General features: G+C 45.0%; 5 protein-coding genes across 5 annotated transcripts in view; 4 read left to right on the top strand and 1 right to left on the bottom strand.

Annotated features, from left to right (window-relative positions):
* Pmar_PMAR016242 (hypothetical protein) overlaps window positions 1–170 on the top strand; it is a gene marked incomplete at both ends in the record, with an annotated part of 3,573 nt that extends 3,403 nt beyond the window's left edge. Inside the window, one exon of the mRNA XM_002783715.1 lies at window positions 163–170. Coding sequence (XP_002783761.1) covers window positions 163–170 — 8 coding nt within the window. The remainder of the gene's footprint in view (window positions 1–162) is intronic.
* Window positions 171–292: 122 nt separating this feature from the next.
* Pmar_PMAR016241 (hypothetical protein) lies at window positions 293–2,879 on the top strand (the record flags this gene model as incomplete). Its single annotated transcript, XM_002783714.1, has 7 exons — window positions 293–386; window positions 1,014–1,093; window positions 1,301–1,395; window positions 1,476–1,582; window positions 1,633–1,711; window positions 2,687–2,769; window positions 2,830–2,879. The coding sequence occupies 7 exons, from the start codon at window positions 293–295 to the stop codon at window positions 2,877–2,879; spliced, it is 588 nt and encodes a 195-aa protein (XP_002783760.1).
* A 2,898-nt stretch (window positions 2,880–5,777) lies between these two features.
* Pmar_PMAR016240 (hypothetical protein) lies at window positions 5,778–6,146 on the top strand (the record flags this gene model as incomplete). The annotated part of the gene is made up of 1 exon (XM_002783713.1): window positions 5,778–6,146. The coding sequence occupies one exon, from the start codon at window positions 5,778–5,780 to the stop codon at window positions 6,144–6,146; it is 369 nt and encodes a 122-aa protein (XP_002783759.1).
* Window positions 6,147–8,655: 2,509 nt separating this feature from the next.
* Window positions 8,656–10,108, top strand: Pmar_PMAR016239 (hypothetical protein). Its single transcript, XM_002783712.1, has 4 exons — window positions 8,656–8,907; window positions 8,961–9,073; window positions 9,309–9,443; window positions 9,733–10,108. The coding sequence occupies exons 1-4, from the start codon at window positions 8,688–8,690 to the stop codon at window positions 10,072–10,074; spliced, it is 810 nt and encodes a 269-aa protein (XP_002783758.1). The 5' UTR covers window positions 8,656–8,687; the 3' UTR covers window positions 10,075–10,108.
* Window positions 10,109–12,215: 2,107 nt separating this feature from the next.
* Window positions 12,216–12,920, bottom strand: Pmar_PMAR016238 (Sentrin-specific protease, putative; the record flags this gene model as incomplete). Its single annotated transcript, XM_002783711.1, has 1 exon — window positions 12,216–12,920. The coding sequence occupies exon 1, from the start codon at window positions 12,870–12,872 to the stop codon at window positions 12,216–12,218; it is 657 nt and encodes a 218-aa protein (XP_002783757.1). The 5' UTR covers window positions 12,873–12,920.
* Window positions 12,921–13,070: the final 150 nt, after the last annotated feature.

The following is a 13,070-nucleotide window of genomic DNA, read 5'->3' as shown; positions in this document are numbered from 1 at the left end:
TTAGGAATAATTTCTCGTGAGTTATTGTTATTAATTAGATTGAATAATATAGAATATATTCTATAGAAAATAGATTGTCTCGCCCCTTGCTTCATAAATGTCTCCATTTTTCATATAGGGGGGCGTTGGTCAACTTGCCTTGACGAAGTATTTTCTTGTCAGGTCAGTGAAGTTGTCTTTGTTTTGGTATCGAACGAATATAATATAAACGAAGAGCTTTGGCTAAATTTAGTGAGTTATTACTCGGAGGTGGGTTGAGACCAGCGTTTTTGGCTGTGTTATTTTTTCACAGATGCGCGAAAAACGGGGGAATTATGGAGGGATTCAGTTGAGCTCTTTGGTGGACATGGCGTGGGGTATGTGTGCTTGTCAAGCTGCTCAATCAGGTGACGCAGGTTCTATCCCTGGGAGTTGCTTTTTTGCTGGATATAGTGAGATATAATGTGGCGTGGTTTGAACAGTACATCACATTTGAGCGTTTTATCAACCCGGGACTTGTATTAGAAATCAACTTGATATTTACGGATGAACCTGCTCATACGATTACTGCTAGTCTACGTATGTTTCCTCGCTGTGTTTTCCCATTGAAGAATTTCTTATATTAGGGTGTAATTCTATCCTGTTATTACTCGTTCATTTTATTCCGTATTAGATTTATACCAAATTAAGAAATAAAGAATATTAAATAGCTTTCCAATAACATGTTCAATACAGTTTTGTCTTTTTCATATCGTATGTTAGAGTATAACAGGAATCGCAATCGCAGGAGCAGATTATCCGATTCCATGCGGCTTTCGTTGATGTTACTGAAGTTAGTGGTACAAAATAATGTTATTTTCTGGTAGCATGTAGAGCGTATACGCGCTGTTGTGCTAGTATTTTTTATCATGGTGTTTGTGATGCTAAAAAATGCTAATTGGGGTTGACCGTAATGCCGTACTGTAACGTATTACACGGTTTCGCCATGCCCCGTATTCCTACCGTACCGTAGTGAATCTCTATGTTATGCTCAGATTTGCTGCAAGATATCGCCGGAGAGATTTATGGATGTCAACCTCCCAGGAACAGGGACATACTGGCAAAAATGATCGAAGTAGGTTATTCAATGAGTTTTGGTAAGGGGGTGTCGCAACCGAGGGAAGCAAGGGCGACAAGCAGGCCCATACGCAAAAATGTGGTTGCGTTGACATAACACTTCTGAGCTCAATAAGGATTAGCGCAAATCGTGGTATAGATATTAATAGAAATAACACAACTGAGTTCAGATCGCCACAGTTGGTTGTTGATTCTGGTGTGATAGGTTGATAGGGCTCTTGTGCTGGAAGGGAAGGGTGTTGAGGCTCCAGAGGCGTGGCAGTTGGCATTCGCAGAAGCGCAGAGAATGGAAATTGAAAGGTGAGTGATGTATGCTGTGGGTTGGGATCGAACCTGTGCGGGATTGGTAGTAGAGGATTTGCAGTGTGTCTCTGATTCAGAAGTGAGAAGTCTCGACTGCATTTCGAGGTGCTTGATGCTTTGGAAGCTCTTAAGGGTGCCCGTGGGCTCGACGTTCGGTTGAATATTGTGAGGAACAAGAAAATCGGTGGGAAAATGGGTTTTCTGTGCGGTAAGTGGATTAGTGATTGTATTTAGGGGGATATGTTGTTGACTTCTTTGATGAGGAAACGAAGTTGGTGATTGAAATTGATACTCTTAAGAAGCCGACTCCATTGTAAGATGCTTCCACCGGGGATCGATCTCGGAACCTAGGGCATGGTGGAGACGATTCGTACCACTTCACTACAGAAGCTTGTCATATGGTCATAGTGTGCCTGAACGAAGGCTTCTTTGTTTAGGTTTATGAAACACCGGCATTTGAGACAACATCATAACTGCAAGAGTATCGCCATCGAATATTGGTATGTATATTTTCCTATCAATGCCAACTCCTTGGTTTTCAGGACATGGAGGAGGAGGAATAGAACACCTGAAGATGAGTGCATATTCTTACGTACTCTGGTGAAGGAAGCTTTGTTGCAGCAGTAACAGCAGCCTGAGAACGGTTGAAGAACAAACATGATTTCCGCAATGTGTTTCTGATGTGATTGTTGTTGTGCATTGCGTATATTCACAAATCTGAGGGTCGAAGAAAACTTGAGAATTTAGTAACTAGTGTCTACAGTTCAAGCAACGTTCGGTTTGAGGATATTAGAGGGTGCCTCGATCGTTTTGATGAAAAAGTGCCCGCTAAGTAGTTGTCTAGTATGAAGAATGCTATCGAGAGTCCTCAGGCGTATATGGGATTGCTGACCTAGATTTTGGTGAATTTGAATCATTCATTTCCGTGGATTTTCAGACTGTCCAGCTGAGCCCAATAAAAATTCCACTGAGCTCAGCTAGGTAGTGTGAAAAGCTATGCTCCGAGCTAGGGAACTGTGAAGAATTCTTGAAGAGAATTTTTCACACAGCATCAGGGCTTTTTCTCTGTGCTTTTTACCTCTCAGCGTTGCGGCAAGCGCTCCGGTCCAAATATCCATTTTCGTGCGCAGAGCCCTTTATGCAATAGTATTGCAGCAATATGTATTTCGCGTCGATCGAGGGTGGAAACGGTGTTAATAGTATTAATTATATGAATACGCTTGCACATAGTGTATTATATGACTATGGCACTGAAATAGTTTTATGTTATTTCTTGTGTTCTCTCCAGGGTTACTCACATTGTATTCGAGGTTGTCGACATGCAGGTTCGCAACCTTGTGCGATTCAATGGAGAAGCCTTCTGTACCTTAGGTAGATCCGCAGCTCAGATCAGGGTGTCCTGGCGAAGATTTATCAAATGGTCTCTGTCAGTTGTCGATCCCAGCAGTCCGATATCTCTGCGTGCAGTAGCTGGAGGCTAACGAGCATGAGGGACATGTCGCCCATTCGGGGACAGCAGGACATTGTAAGGGTCGGGCACGTATTGGCTTTTCTGGAAGATTATAAAATCGGTGCTAAGAAAGTTGTATAATTTTTCTCGCCTGGGGGATATTTCGAAGGCCTTGGACCCTCGATCAACCACATCGATATTGCTCGGTGTGATGATGAGAGTCTCTCAGAGAGGCTGATGACACTGCATCAGAAGCGTCTGGTGTAAAGGCTGCATATCGTACGGTCTCAATCTTGCGATGGTCTGCTCATCGTGGACCGGAAAAAGGCATGGACCTTACGAAGCGATGAATTGCAGCAGATTTTGTTGCAGTTCAGTATTATCGTGCTCTATAGGACTTTCATGCTTGTAACTTACACTGCAAGATTTTAAGCTCGGTTTTTCCCTCACTATGACCACTTTGCTGGCCGATGGATTATTCAGTTCCAGTGCATAACGGGAAACTGCACGTCAGCTCAGCTGACTCGGCCGTTGATCATGAACAACGTCGAATCCTGGCGAACACATTGGCCTTGATCACATGTAGCCATACATTCATTGGCATTGGAGTGATAATCGCTTGCTCCTTCAACTTCTAGTGTTCCGGCCGCCTTACACCCAATTACCGGGTGAAGTCTCGTATTGCTGGATAGACGTCTCTATTTCTGGATAGTCGAGGATGGTAGAGGCAACGCAACGAGCTGAGCTGACCTACTACTCTGCTTGTCATCGCCGCCATGCTCTGGGCTCTGGCTATCATGATTAGTAGTACCACTGATATTACTTCCTCAGTCCAAGTGAAGTCCTTGCTAAATTAGATAATCTCTCTTGCTCTGTTATTGCTAGTTTCAGCCGGTACAACATCCTCGTCAACGGTTCTTCACTAACATTATATCTTCTTTTACTAGTTGACGTAATACAAGGCAAATGTTGGAGTTTGAATCGCGATCGATAGTTTCAAGGAAGCGACAGACTCTATCATCAGCTTGAATCCCCGAAACGAGACTCGCTGGAACGCCACCTTGATGATGCTCCAAACCATGCTGAAGTCTTGGGACGGCATGACATACATTCTGGCCAAGAGGGATCAGGGCTAGATCGGATCGTTGTCTTGAAGCGAAGCTAATGGAGGTGAACTAATGACGAGATCCAAAAACTTTGCAAATAAGGGCGTGAATGCTCTCATGAGAGGCTTATCAGCAACCTGAACAGCTCGGGATACCAAGCCGGCATTACGTGACATCGTGAAGATGGCACAGGAATCCCATGACGGGACAGCAGAGAGTCGGCAGTCGACCCTTCGTACTTCCTTCACGTAATCCTGTTGAGTTTCTGAGGAACGATATAGCCTAGTTTCCTATGCTCACCGTACGTGTGTTTTGGTTGTCCCATCAATGATTCCCATTTCTAGGAATCCCGAATCAGGACCCTAGAGATGGAGAGTTTCGATCGTATATTTCAAGACTGGTTCATAACTCTGTTCCACATGGACTCGAGTCTTGTCGGGCTTCGTATGGATCGACTATGTATTGAGTAATTTCCAACATAGCCGACCGCCGTGTACTCGAAAATCCGAGTTGTGCCTCGAACTCACCGTGGTACTCATTAGTGATACCGAACTCACAGCGGCCGTCTTGGCTCTTGACTCACGGTTGACTTATTCCTGTTTAGGTCGTCCCCTAGCCCTCTGTCGTCTTCAGGGTGGAGATCGGATAGACATCACCATCATCACAGTCAGCGGAGTCGCAGCAAATTAGGGTAGATTGCACTTTTTTCATCAGAATCTATGCTAAATACACCAATTGGTTATCATGAAGTGGTAGATGCTCCTTCTACCGTCGCTCATTGTCTAGTAGTTGAGTCAGTCAATGCAGCTCTCAGAGAGCTGCTCTTCGCTGAATGAATCCACCACCAGTAATCCTTATATCTATTCTTTGTGTAACCATCTCTGTCCGTTCTGTGTGGGTTAAAATCTGTGCTTTATCCATGATCACGGGGATTGTGCCAGAGTTGCTGTATTGAAAGTTCAATCGAGCTTTTGTAAGATCATACTGTTGCGGGTGGAGTGCGTGTAATACACACTGTGTATCGCTGATGAAATGGTCAAGACTCGCATAGATTCAAGCGGGAGTTCAGTCTGTTAAAATTGGCTCGTTTATCACGCCAGGTACTATAGTCCACAGGGCGCGGTAACCTCCGCCAAGATACTTCGTTCTTCTCGGTAGGATCCGCTTCCCTGGGAGTGAAAATTTTGGAATGTTCACTGACAAGGGGCACGTACGAGGGGATGGAAACTTTTCATTCCCTCGCATATTCCGTGGTGTCTATGGCTCCGTTTCATAGCAGAGTATTCTTCTTCGAACCACCACTATGGTTGTAGACATATCAAACCCTCTGAATCGTGGAGGGCCAGTATCATTTCTGAAAGATGTGCATGCGTGCTATGCTGATCCTCCTTTTGATTTGAACGCACTCGGAGAGAAGTATAGTTGCGACCTACGGCGGATTCGGAAGAAAGCTTTGGTAAGCCGTATCGTCATCGTTTAATGAGATCATCTAGCAAGGAGTGTTTAGATATCATTCAACGAATAAGTATATTCATAATCAACATAAGCATCGTACAGTGAGAAAAAACCGAGAAGTTGACTGCTTGCATGAGCAGTTCATGAGCCGGATGATCACTCCTGTCGTATCAGCAGTGCTGAAATATATGTTCGCGTTCTTCAACTGAGTTCAGAAGTGTCCTCAGAAATTGTAGGAGTTCACGGGTAGAAGTGTACAGAAACTAGTGAGAATTTCCCAAAATTTTTTCAGAAATTTTATGTTGTCATCACCAACACATGTAGTTGACCATGTATGTACTTCTCATACTTCACATTGGTGTTAGGTTATGGTTATGGGCAACCACTCGTCCGGCAAATCTACCTTCATCAACTGGTTCGTCGATGCCCCTGTACAGAAGGTCGGCGCTGCATTGGAGACCACCGGCTTCACTATAGTCACTGCAGGCAGCCAAACTGGACGTGAACTCAATGGCGAATCCACCATGTTGCTCTACCCCCATCTAAAGTCCCTCATTGACCGCGATCCGAGGATGCTATCACATCTTGTCACTAAAACTGTTCTCCCTAGCGAAGCGGTGGCCCCTTTCCTATCAATGCTGGACATTATAGACACTCCTGGCCTCGCTGATGGCGGATTGGAGTACCCGTATGATGTTGTTGCTGCAATTGAGTTCTTTGGTAAGGAGCTGACTTGATTCTGGTCTTCTTGGACCCTCTTGGACAAGCTCTTTGCAATTTAACATGTGAAGTGGTCTGTGGTCTCTTCAAGAAGTATCCGTCTAAGATGAGGTTCTGTTTGACAAAGGTCGACACGGTTCCAACAGATGACGATCTTCTCAAAGTTTCGAATCAAGTGACACAATCGTTGACGTCTCGACTGGGCGTTATACATGCATTCGACCTGTTGCCGATCTTCATAGGGGAAGCGAAAACCTCCCGAGTGAACAGATTGGAAGAAGTGTCCCTCGCTGTTAAGCAATGTGTAGAATGGCGTGTCCAAGCTTCTCTCAGCGTGCTACAGTCAGACTGCATCCTGGTCGAGGCGGCTATACGTTCGCGACTTGAGGAGGACGATATGGCTAGGAAGAAGAATAGAAAATTGTCCGATAAAGTGAACAGGCTGTATAGAGGAGCTGTTATAGTCTCGTCAGTGACTGCGTTAGTCTTCGCTCTAGCCATGCCTGGTATTCATCCAGGATACTCTCTGGTGCCTCGAAGTGCCCTATTGGATGGTGTATGTGCTGGTATGCTCCTCATGAGCCTCGTCTTGGCTATCATTGCCTCGCTCCTGTGGAGACGCTATCAAGTATCGAATCTGTCTGTTAGAGGGAGGGCGGAGGTTGAGGAGGAGCTGAGGAGAGTGAGCGAAGATATCCCACGAAGACAAAGAGAACTGCACGTGCAGTATCTTGCTTCTGTCGGATCTTAGTCGTCGTTGTATAATTGCTGCTGTGAACCACATGATTTAATCTCCATATCAAATTCGTAGCACTAACAGTAGAGCTGTCGAGTAATCTAGTCTCTGGGGGGGGGATCGATTGGAGTCGTCATCAACAACAACAACTTGTGTAGTCTTATCATCGAGCACCTAATAAGGTAGAGGCAATTCCGATAAAAAGTGGCCGGGCGGGTTGCCCTCGAATTTCGGGAGGTTTTCGAGGCTCGAAAACCTCCCTAGTTCTGCACTCACGAAAACAGAATGAACTCACAGCGTGAATTCCACACTCATTATAGGCACAAATCATATGGCATGTCGCGTCGTCCCGGATCATGCGTGATGATCCGTCTCTCGCCATGATGAGAGTCTCATTCTCCATCTCTAACAACCAACTCAGAGTATGTTACTATTATGGACGGAATTCATACTCCCCGAATAGAAAAGTCGGATGAAACTGTCCCTTGATTCTATTTTTCCATCCAAGTTCGGAATGTACCTTTTCCGAGTACTCAAACTCAAGAAAAATGAGCCCTTGAACGGACTCCTGCTGTTGATCAACTTTGCTGACATTGGATGTCGCATCTGCCCGGAATCGCTGCTCAAAACTTCCCCACTTCCGAGCGCAACGGATTTCCCATATGGGTATCTCCGCTACAGCTGTCTCGTTAGCTCCAGATTGTCTCTATGGTACACCATGTAAACCTCCTAGTAGCAGTGTTATTGCCGTGGCTTGCAGTCGCTGGGAGAAGCCGGGGACTGTTGAAATGTTTGAATTGTTTCCAGCCTGAGCAGGACACCGCGGTCCCTAGCAAAAATGCCTCATTTCTCGAATACAGGCCGTCACTGCCTTCTGACAAGTGGAAAAAATCGAAGAAATTACCTGGGGCTGCTTACTTCGTAGCGGTTGACTCAGAAGCGAGAAAAGGCAAGGTGGGAATCAATGACACTCGCCGTTATCGCTCATTATGATGTTCATACAGAATGTCGTTGCGTATTTGGCATATGGCGAAGCTAGTTATCAAAGACACTCAAAATGGGTATATATCGATAATGTGTATGTCGAGGAGAGATGGAGAAGGAGGGGAGTTGCAACGCGAATGATCACACACTTTCTCGGATACGTAACTCCTCTTATGGTCCTCCCCACCAACACATTACCCTTGTTCAGCTCAAACTAGGGTGGCCCAGTGTCCGTGGCGCATTGCTAGGAGTCGACTATATAAATTCCCATGCAGCGGATCTCTATCAGAAAATTGGTTTTGTCTACAAAGGTAAGATGTCCACAAACTAAAGAGATTCTTGTTGGTAGTTGAAGTTGGCACCTCTCAGGTACGACGCGTGGTTGGGAGTGCTATGCTTTCAACATGAGCGGATCGTCTGCTGCTGCTGCTGTTGCGAATCTAACCACTGACTTGCCGCCATTCGAGAAGAAGCTGCCCAGCCTGAAATCCTTGCTGACGGATCCATATTATACAGACTTGTTCAGACTCGGCATTAACTGAACGATTGACTCTTAGCGAGTTGTTCTTCCATGTGCTCTGCCATGATGATCATGTTTGTGTCAAAAACGAGATACTCGTTTGTGTTGTCTATGCGAGTGAATGGCGAATGATTACTTTTGTAAGCCTTGGTTGCGTATACGTGACGTGATGAAAGCGGCGACTCGCGTTGTACCAACAGACCCTTAACAATGTTAAGTTAACATTGTAGGCTTACCAGTAATCGTTCCGTTCTTTCATTTGAGTCTTTGAGGAAAGTGTTATGGTAGTATCATTATCATTTTGGTGCTTTTCCGTCCATGCCTGGTGTTGCGCCGTGTGAACAAGGAACACAACAGTATCAACAACAAGGGACATCAGATGGACTGTTACAATTTGCTAGCCTAGCCCTGCTGTTCCCATCACGAGTAAGGACGGTTTTGGTAGTTTTATTTATAACTTTTGGAGGGAATAAAATGGCAACTTGGACGAATGAGTTCGGAGATGATTACGCCACGCATTCGGCTGTCTTTGCCAAGGGTGAGTTTGATTCCGCCCATCGTGTATTGTTGTTGTTGAGTCCTTCATGGTAGATGCTGATGCCGAGCATATGGAGATCCTTGGCGTTCCTGTTAGAAACATTTTAATGCCAGCAATTGAGGCAGCACTGAAGGACATGGGGGGAATGAATTTAAATGAGGTTAAGGTGAGCTCCATTTCGATAATATATAACGACACGTTTCCAAACAACTTGTTTGTTAAGTGTTGGTGGAATATATGTTTGCTTTCCTCAGCTCAGCATATCCCGAATTCTGGTACAAATGTGCATCAATAGGAGGAAATTTTCCCAAATTTTCTCAGAATTTTCATCAATTTCAACCTCAACATATGTGGTTGATGACCATGTAGTATATTCCCTCCCTCACCGTGTTTGTTTGCAGATACTCGAGATTGGCTGTGGTGCAGGTAGCGTTCTTGACGCTCTTAAAGTCGAGGGAGCTAACCCAGACTTTTTATATGGTGTTGATCTCAATGCGAAGAGTGTCCAACTTGCCAATGAAAACCATAGTTTTAATGTAAGCCATCATTCATAGGTCTGCTTAGATTTTGAATTTTCGCGGAAGTAAACTGTGATAAACGCTCTTGTACAGTAGTGGAGTAGGAATATGTTCGCTTCCTTTTCCTACTAATTATACAAGTTCGGAAAGGAGTATTCAGAAACCAACAACAATTTCCATAAATTTCCCCATAGGGTTTTCCCATGTAGTTGATGACCATGTGCATATTGCATCCGTGTCTTCTTGTGCCTTCGCCCTACGAGGATCTCATCAAAGTTTCCTCTACTTGTATCGTTTTCTTTCCTAGGTTCAACACATTAAAGGTTATGACTATTCCCTCCGTGGAGACCCTGCTCTCGATATCATCTTCACGGAACAGTGTTTGAATCTTATCCCTCCAGCTCAGTACGATGAGTTCTTCCAAAAAATTCGGCAGCTGAAACCAAAATATTTTATATTTCACGAGGGAATCAATCCCAGTGGCTTCGAGGCGACGAAGCACGGTCCGTGGACTGTGTATATGAATGATTTTCTCACATTGTGCACTGATCAATTTGGCAAGCCACTGTACACTGAAGATTTCGTGGCGAAGGAACCCGAGATGTTTGCTCCTGCAACGCACGATACTACTGCCCTATTTAAACTTTAAAAGTAGTGGTGGTTTTTTTATTATTTAATGATTTCATCATCAGTCTACCATGAGGCACTTACGGTTTCGAGTTGATATATTGTTAACCATTTGGGAACTCAAGGCAATGGTTAATGGAATCTAGTGATTCTATCTACAACTAGACTCATAAACTCATCGACTAGCTTCGGGATAAGCTAAGATTCCATAGTTGTGCAATCTGCACAACTACATATATTCAATATACAGTGTTTAGTGGATGCATCTAGTAGTTCAGGTGTATCGAGGCCACCAGGGGATTTCAAATGTGTTCCTTCATCGAGCAGCGGCCTTTTGAATCTAAAAAATGTAGGGAGTTTGGTATGTGCTACTATTGTCGGGGTATAAGTTGTAGTAGAATTGAATCCAGTGGAGTAGAGGTATATAAACGTCAACGTGGGCCTTCTGTAAGTGGAAGAGATTATGCTCAGACTCATATCGTGTATCGCGTGTATCGACGACCACGACAATATTAGCGCGCGTCCGATAATTGAGCTATGGTGTTTTAGTTCATCATTCACAGTCTTGGTCCGTATGAAATGATGATATTTGACAGCTGGCCGCGGTTCCGGCGAGGTGGTATGTGCACTGTGGTGACACGAGTGGTTACAGCTATCATTCCGATCGGGTAACGACTACGAGGGTAGCACTCCCCAATGATTGCGGCTCTTAAATGAGCTCTAATCCTCAAAAGTTCTCGACTCGAGTTGTGGTCAACTGCCACATGCGCATGAACTGCTGTCCGAGTGCCTACTGGAACACCAAGCTAGTCCTTAAGTGCTATTTGATTCATTCATGTCGAGTGCGGAAATTCCAAGTACATTGCCGCTCGAAGTAACGTCTTTTTCCGAGCGCACTGTGGATTCCGAATGAATTCTCGTGCTTTGGACGCCTCCACCTCATCACGTACTAGTTTTTGTAAGACGATGCGAAGCTACATATCCTATATGCTCTTCGTGAGACTCCTTCAATGGGTCCTTACCACAAACGGCCCGGTATTGGCGTCCATCAGCCCCGACTCCGCCAACCTCGATTATCGATGTGCACTCCCAAGTGATGTTATCCCCAGACCTGAACGGTTAACTGACGACTCCGCTGATTTCGTTGCAGTAGATCCTCTGGACAAGCAGGGCGAGGTGAGATGTGGTGGAGGATCACGACTGAAGCTTGAATGAGTATTTTTCCACCAGAAGAGCCATGTGTATTTCAGATCGTGGTCGCTAATGTCGAGTATGCTACTATAGCCAAATCTGGTTACGGAAAGTGGGTGTATATTGACGGTGTAGAAGTGAGGAAAGACTGGCAGAGGAAGGGAGTGGCGACAAAATTGTTGACAAAACTATTCGCATATGTAATCTAAACTCTGCATACATTTTGAGGTTCCTGTGTGACCGACCTCCTCTTTGGCAGATCAAGACGGGGTGGCCTGAAATCATCGGGGTGTTTCTACTAGTGGATCCCTCGAATGTCGGTGCCAAGATTCTCTACGAGAGATTGGGTTTTCTTCCCCACGGTGGGAGAATATTTCCGCGCGAACTCCGAGTTTTTTTCAGGGAAATCGGCGCATGATGAAGGCAAATACATCGTATACGAGGGATATGTTTACGACTTTTATTCTCCTCCTGCTGCCAATTTACCACACATTAGCCCTCCGAAACAGATGCCGATGCCTTTTACACATGATCCCTTCGTTGTGAAAACTTTTGACGATCTTTTCGGCCACAAGACTGAATGAGCTCCTTCTCGCCCATTCTATCATTGCTCGAATTCTGATGTATTGTCATGGGCTGAGTTCTCCTTTTGTTGAGTTCGGACAGTTTCCGACGTCCCATCACGAAGCGCTATGTCGGCAATGTGGACCACTAGGTCCCAGGGGGCCTTTCCCCACAACAAATTTCATCCATACAGATTAAGGACGTCTTTGGAATTGGAAGTCGAATGCCCTCGAGAGAATCAAAGGGGAAATATTCATCAAGTGGAAATACTGGAGAAACCCGATGGGACTCCAGTTCTTAATCCTTAACGGATGAAGACTTCATTTACTTCCGGGTTCGAATAGGTTGTCGGTTGGGAATCGTCATGAGTTGGCTATTAACGCAACAAACGTAAATAGAAAATGTCATTCAAAGAAATACTCGATCATTCTTACGAATGCTTGCAAGCACTGATCTACGTAAAGCCGATATGAGATTAGTGGTGATGTCGAGTAGACTCATTTCATCGTCGTCGAGAAACATCCGGAGAACTCTCTCAGCAAACTCAAGAACATACATGCCACAATCGCTGCAGTTGGTCTGTTTGCTGCATTCACCAACAGTGGTCTTAATATCACCAACACCAGTGAGTTTCCTACCAACAGAATTCACCCACCCTGGCATCTCTCGTCCAGGAGCCGAGTCGTAGTACACACCCGCCCAGGGCTTCAATGGAGCGGTACGAGATAGAACCAATAGAGACCAGTGAGAACCCCCACACGGTAACGTCGGGTCATCGCTGTCGTTAATTGGGACAATAAGGCACCGCCTCTGTGCAAGTTTGAGACCATCAATGAGTTGGGCTAAGTCGTCTTCGTCCTCTTCGAATCGGATAGCGAAAGCAGTGCACGGGTCAAGCAACAAGACTTGGTCCCAACCGGAATGTTTGCTATACTTCTCATTTAAGATCACATCGAAATAGTAGAGAATACACATATCATTCAGCCATCGACCTTCATGAAACAGTATAGCATCCGAATGAAGGAGCCTCCCAGTGGACCAAGACACTATAGAAGTCTCTACCATTTCTAAGAGCACTGCTAAAAATGTTCCCCTCCAAATAGGGTCATCACTGCGAAGTTGGAGCACTCTTTTCGTCACACATTGAATAACACAAAATTCTAATTTCGACTGGATTTGAAAATACTGAACAAAGATTAGAAGACTTCTGTCGCTATCAGTGTTGGAGTAGGATATCTGTTTGCTTTCATCAGCTGAGCTCAG

This window comes from Perkinsus marinus (genome assembly GCF_000006405.1).
Source record: "Perkinsus marinus ATCC 50983 genomic scaffold scf_1104296936306, whole genome shotgun sequence".
NCBI classification, from domain to species: Eukaryota; Perkinsozoa; order Perkinsida; family Perkinsidae; genus Perkinsus; species Perkinsus marinus.
The sequence above is the reverse complement of the archived record's forward strand: the minus strand, read 5'-3'. Positions and strand labels throughout refer to the sequence as shown.

Bases quoted from the DNA above. Each gene is read 5' to 3' on its own strand.
- Pmar_PMAR016239 (XM_002783712.1), top strand. From the start codon at position 8,688: ATGCCTGGTGTTGCGCCGTGTGAACAAGGAACACAACAGTATCAACAA. The intron at 9,074-9,308 runs GTGAGCTCCATT...GTTTGTTTGCAG, and splicing joins TGAATTTAAATGAGGTTAAG to ATACTCGAGATTGGCTGTGG. The intron at 9,444-9,732 runs GTAAGCCATCAT...TTTCTTTCCTAG, and splicing joins ATGAAAACCATAGTTTTAAT to GTTCAACACATTAAAGGTTA.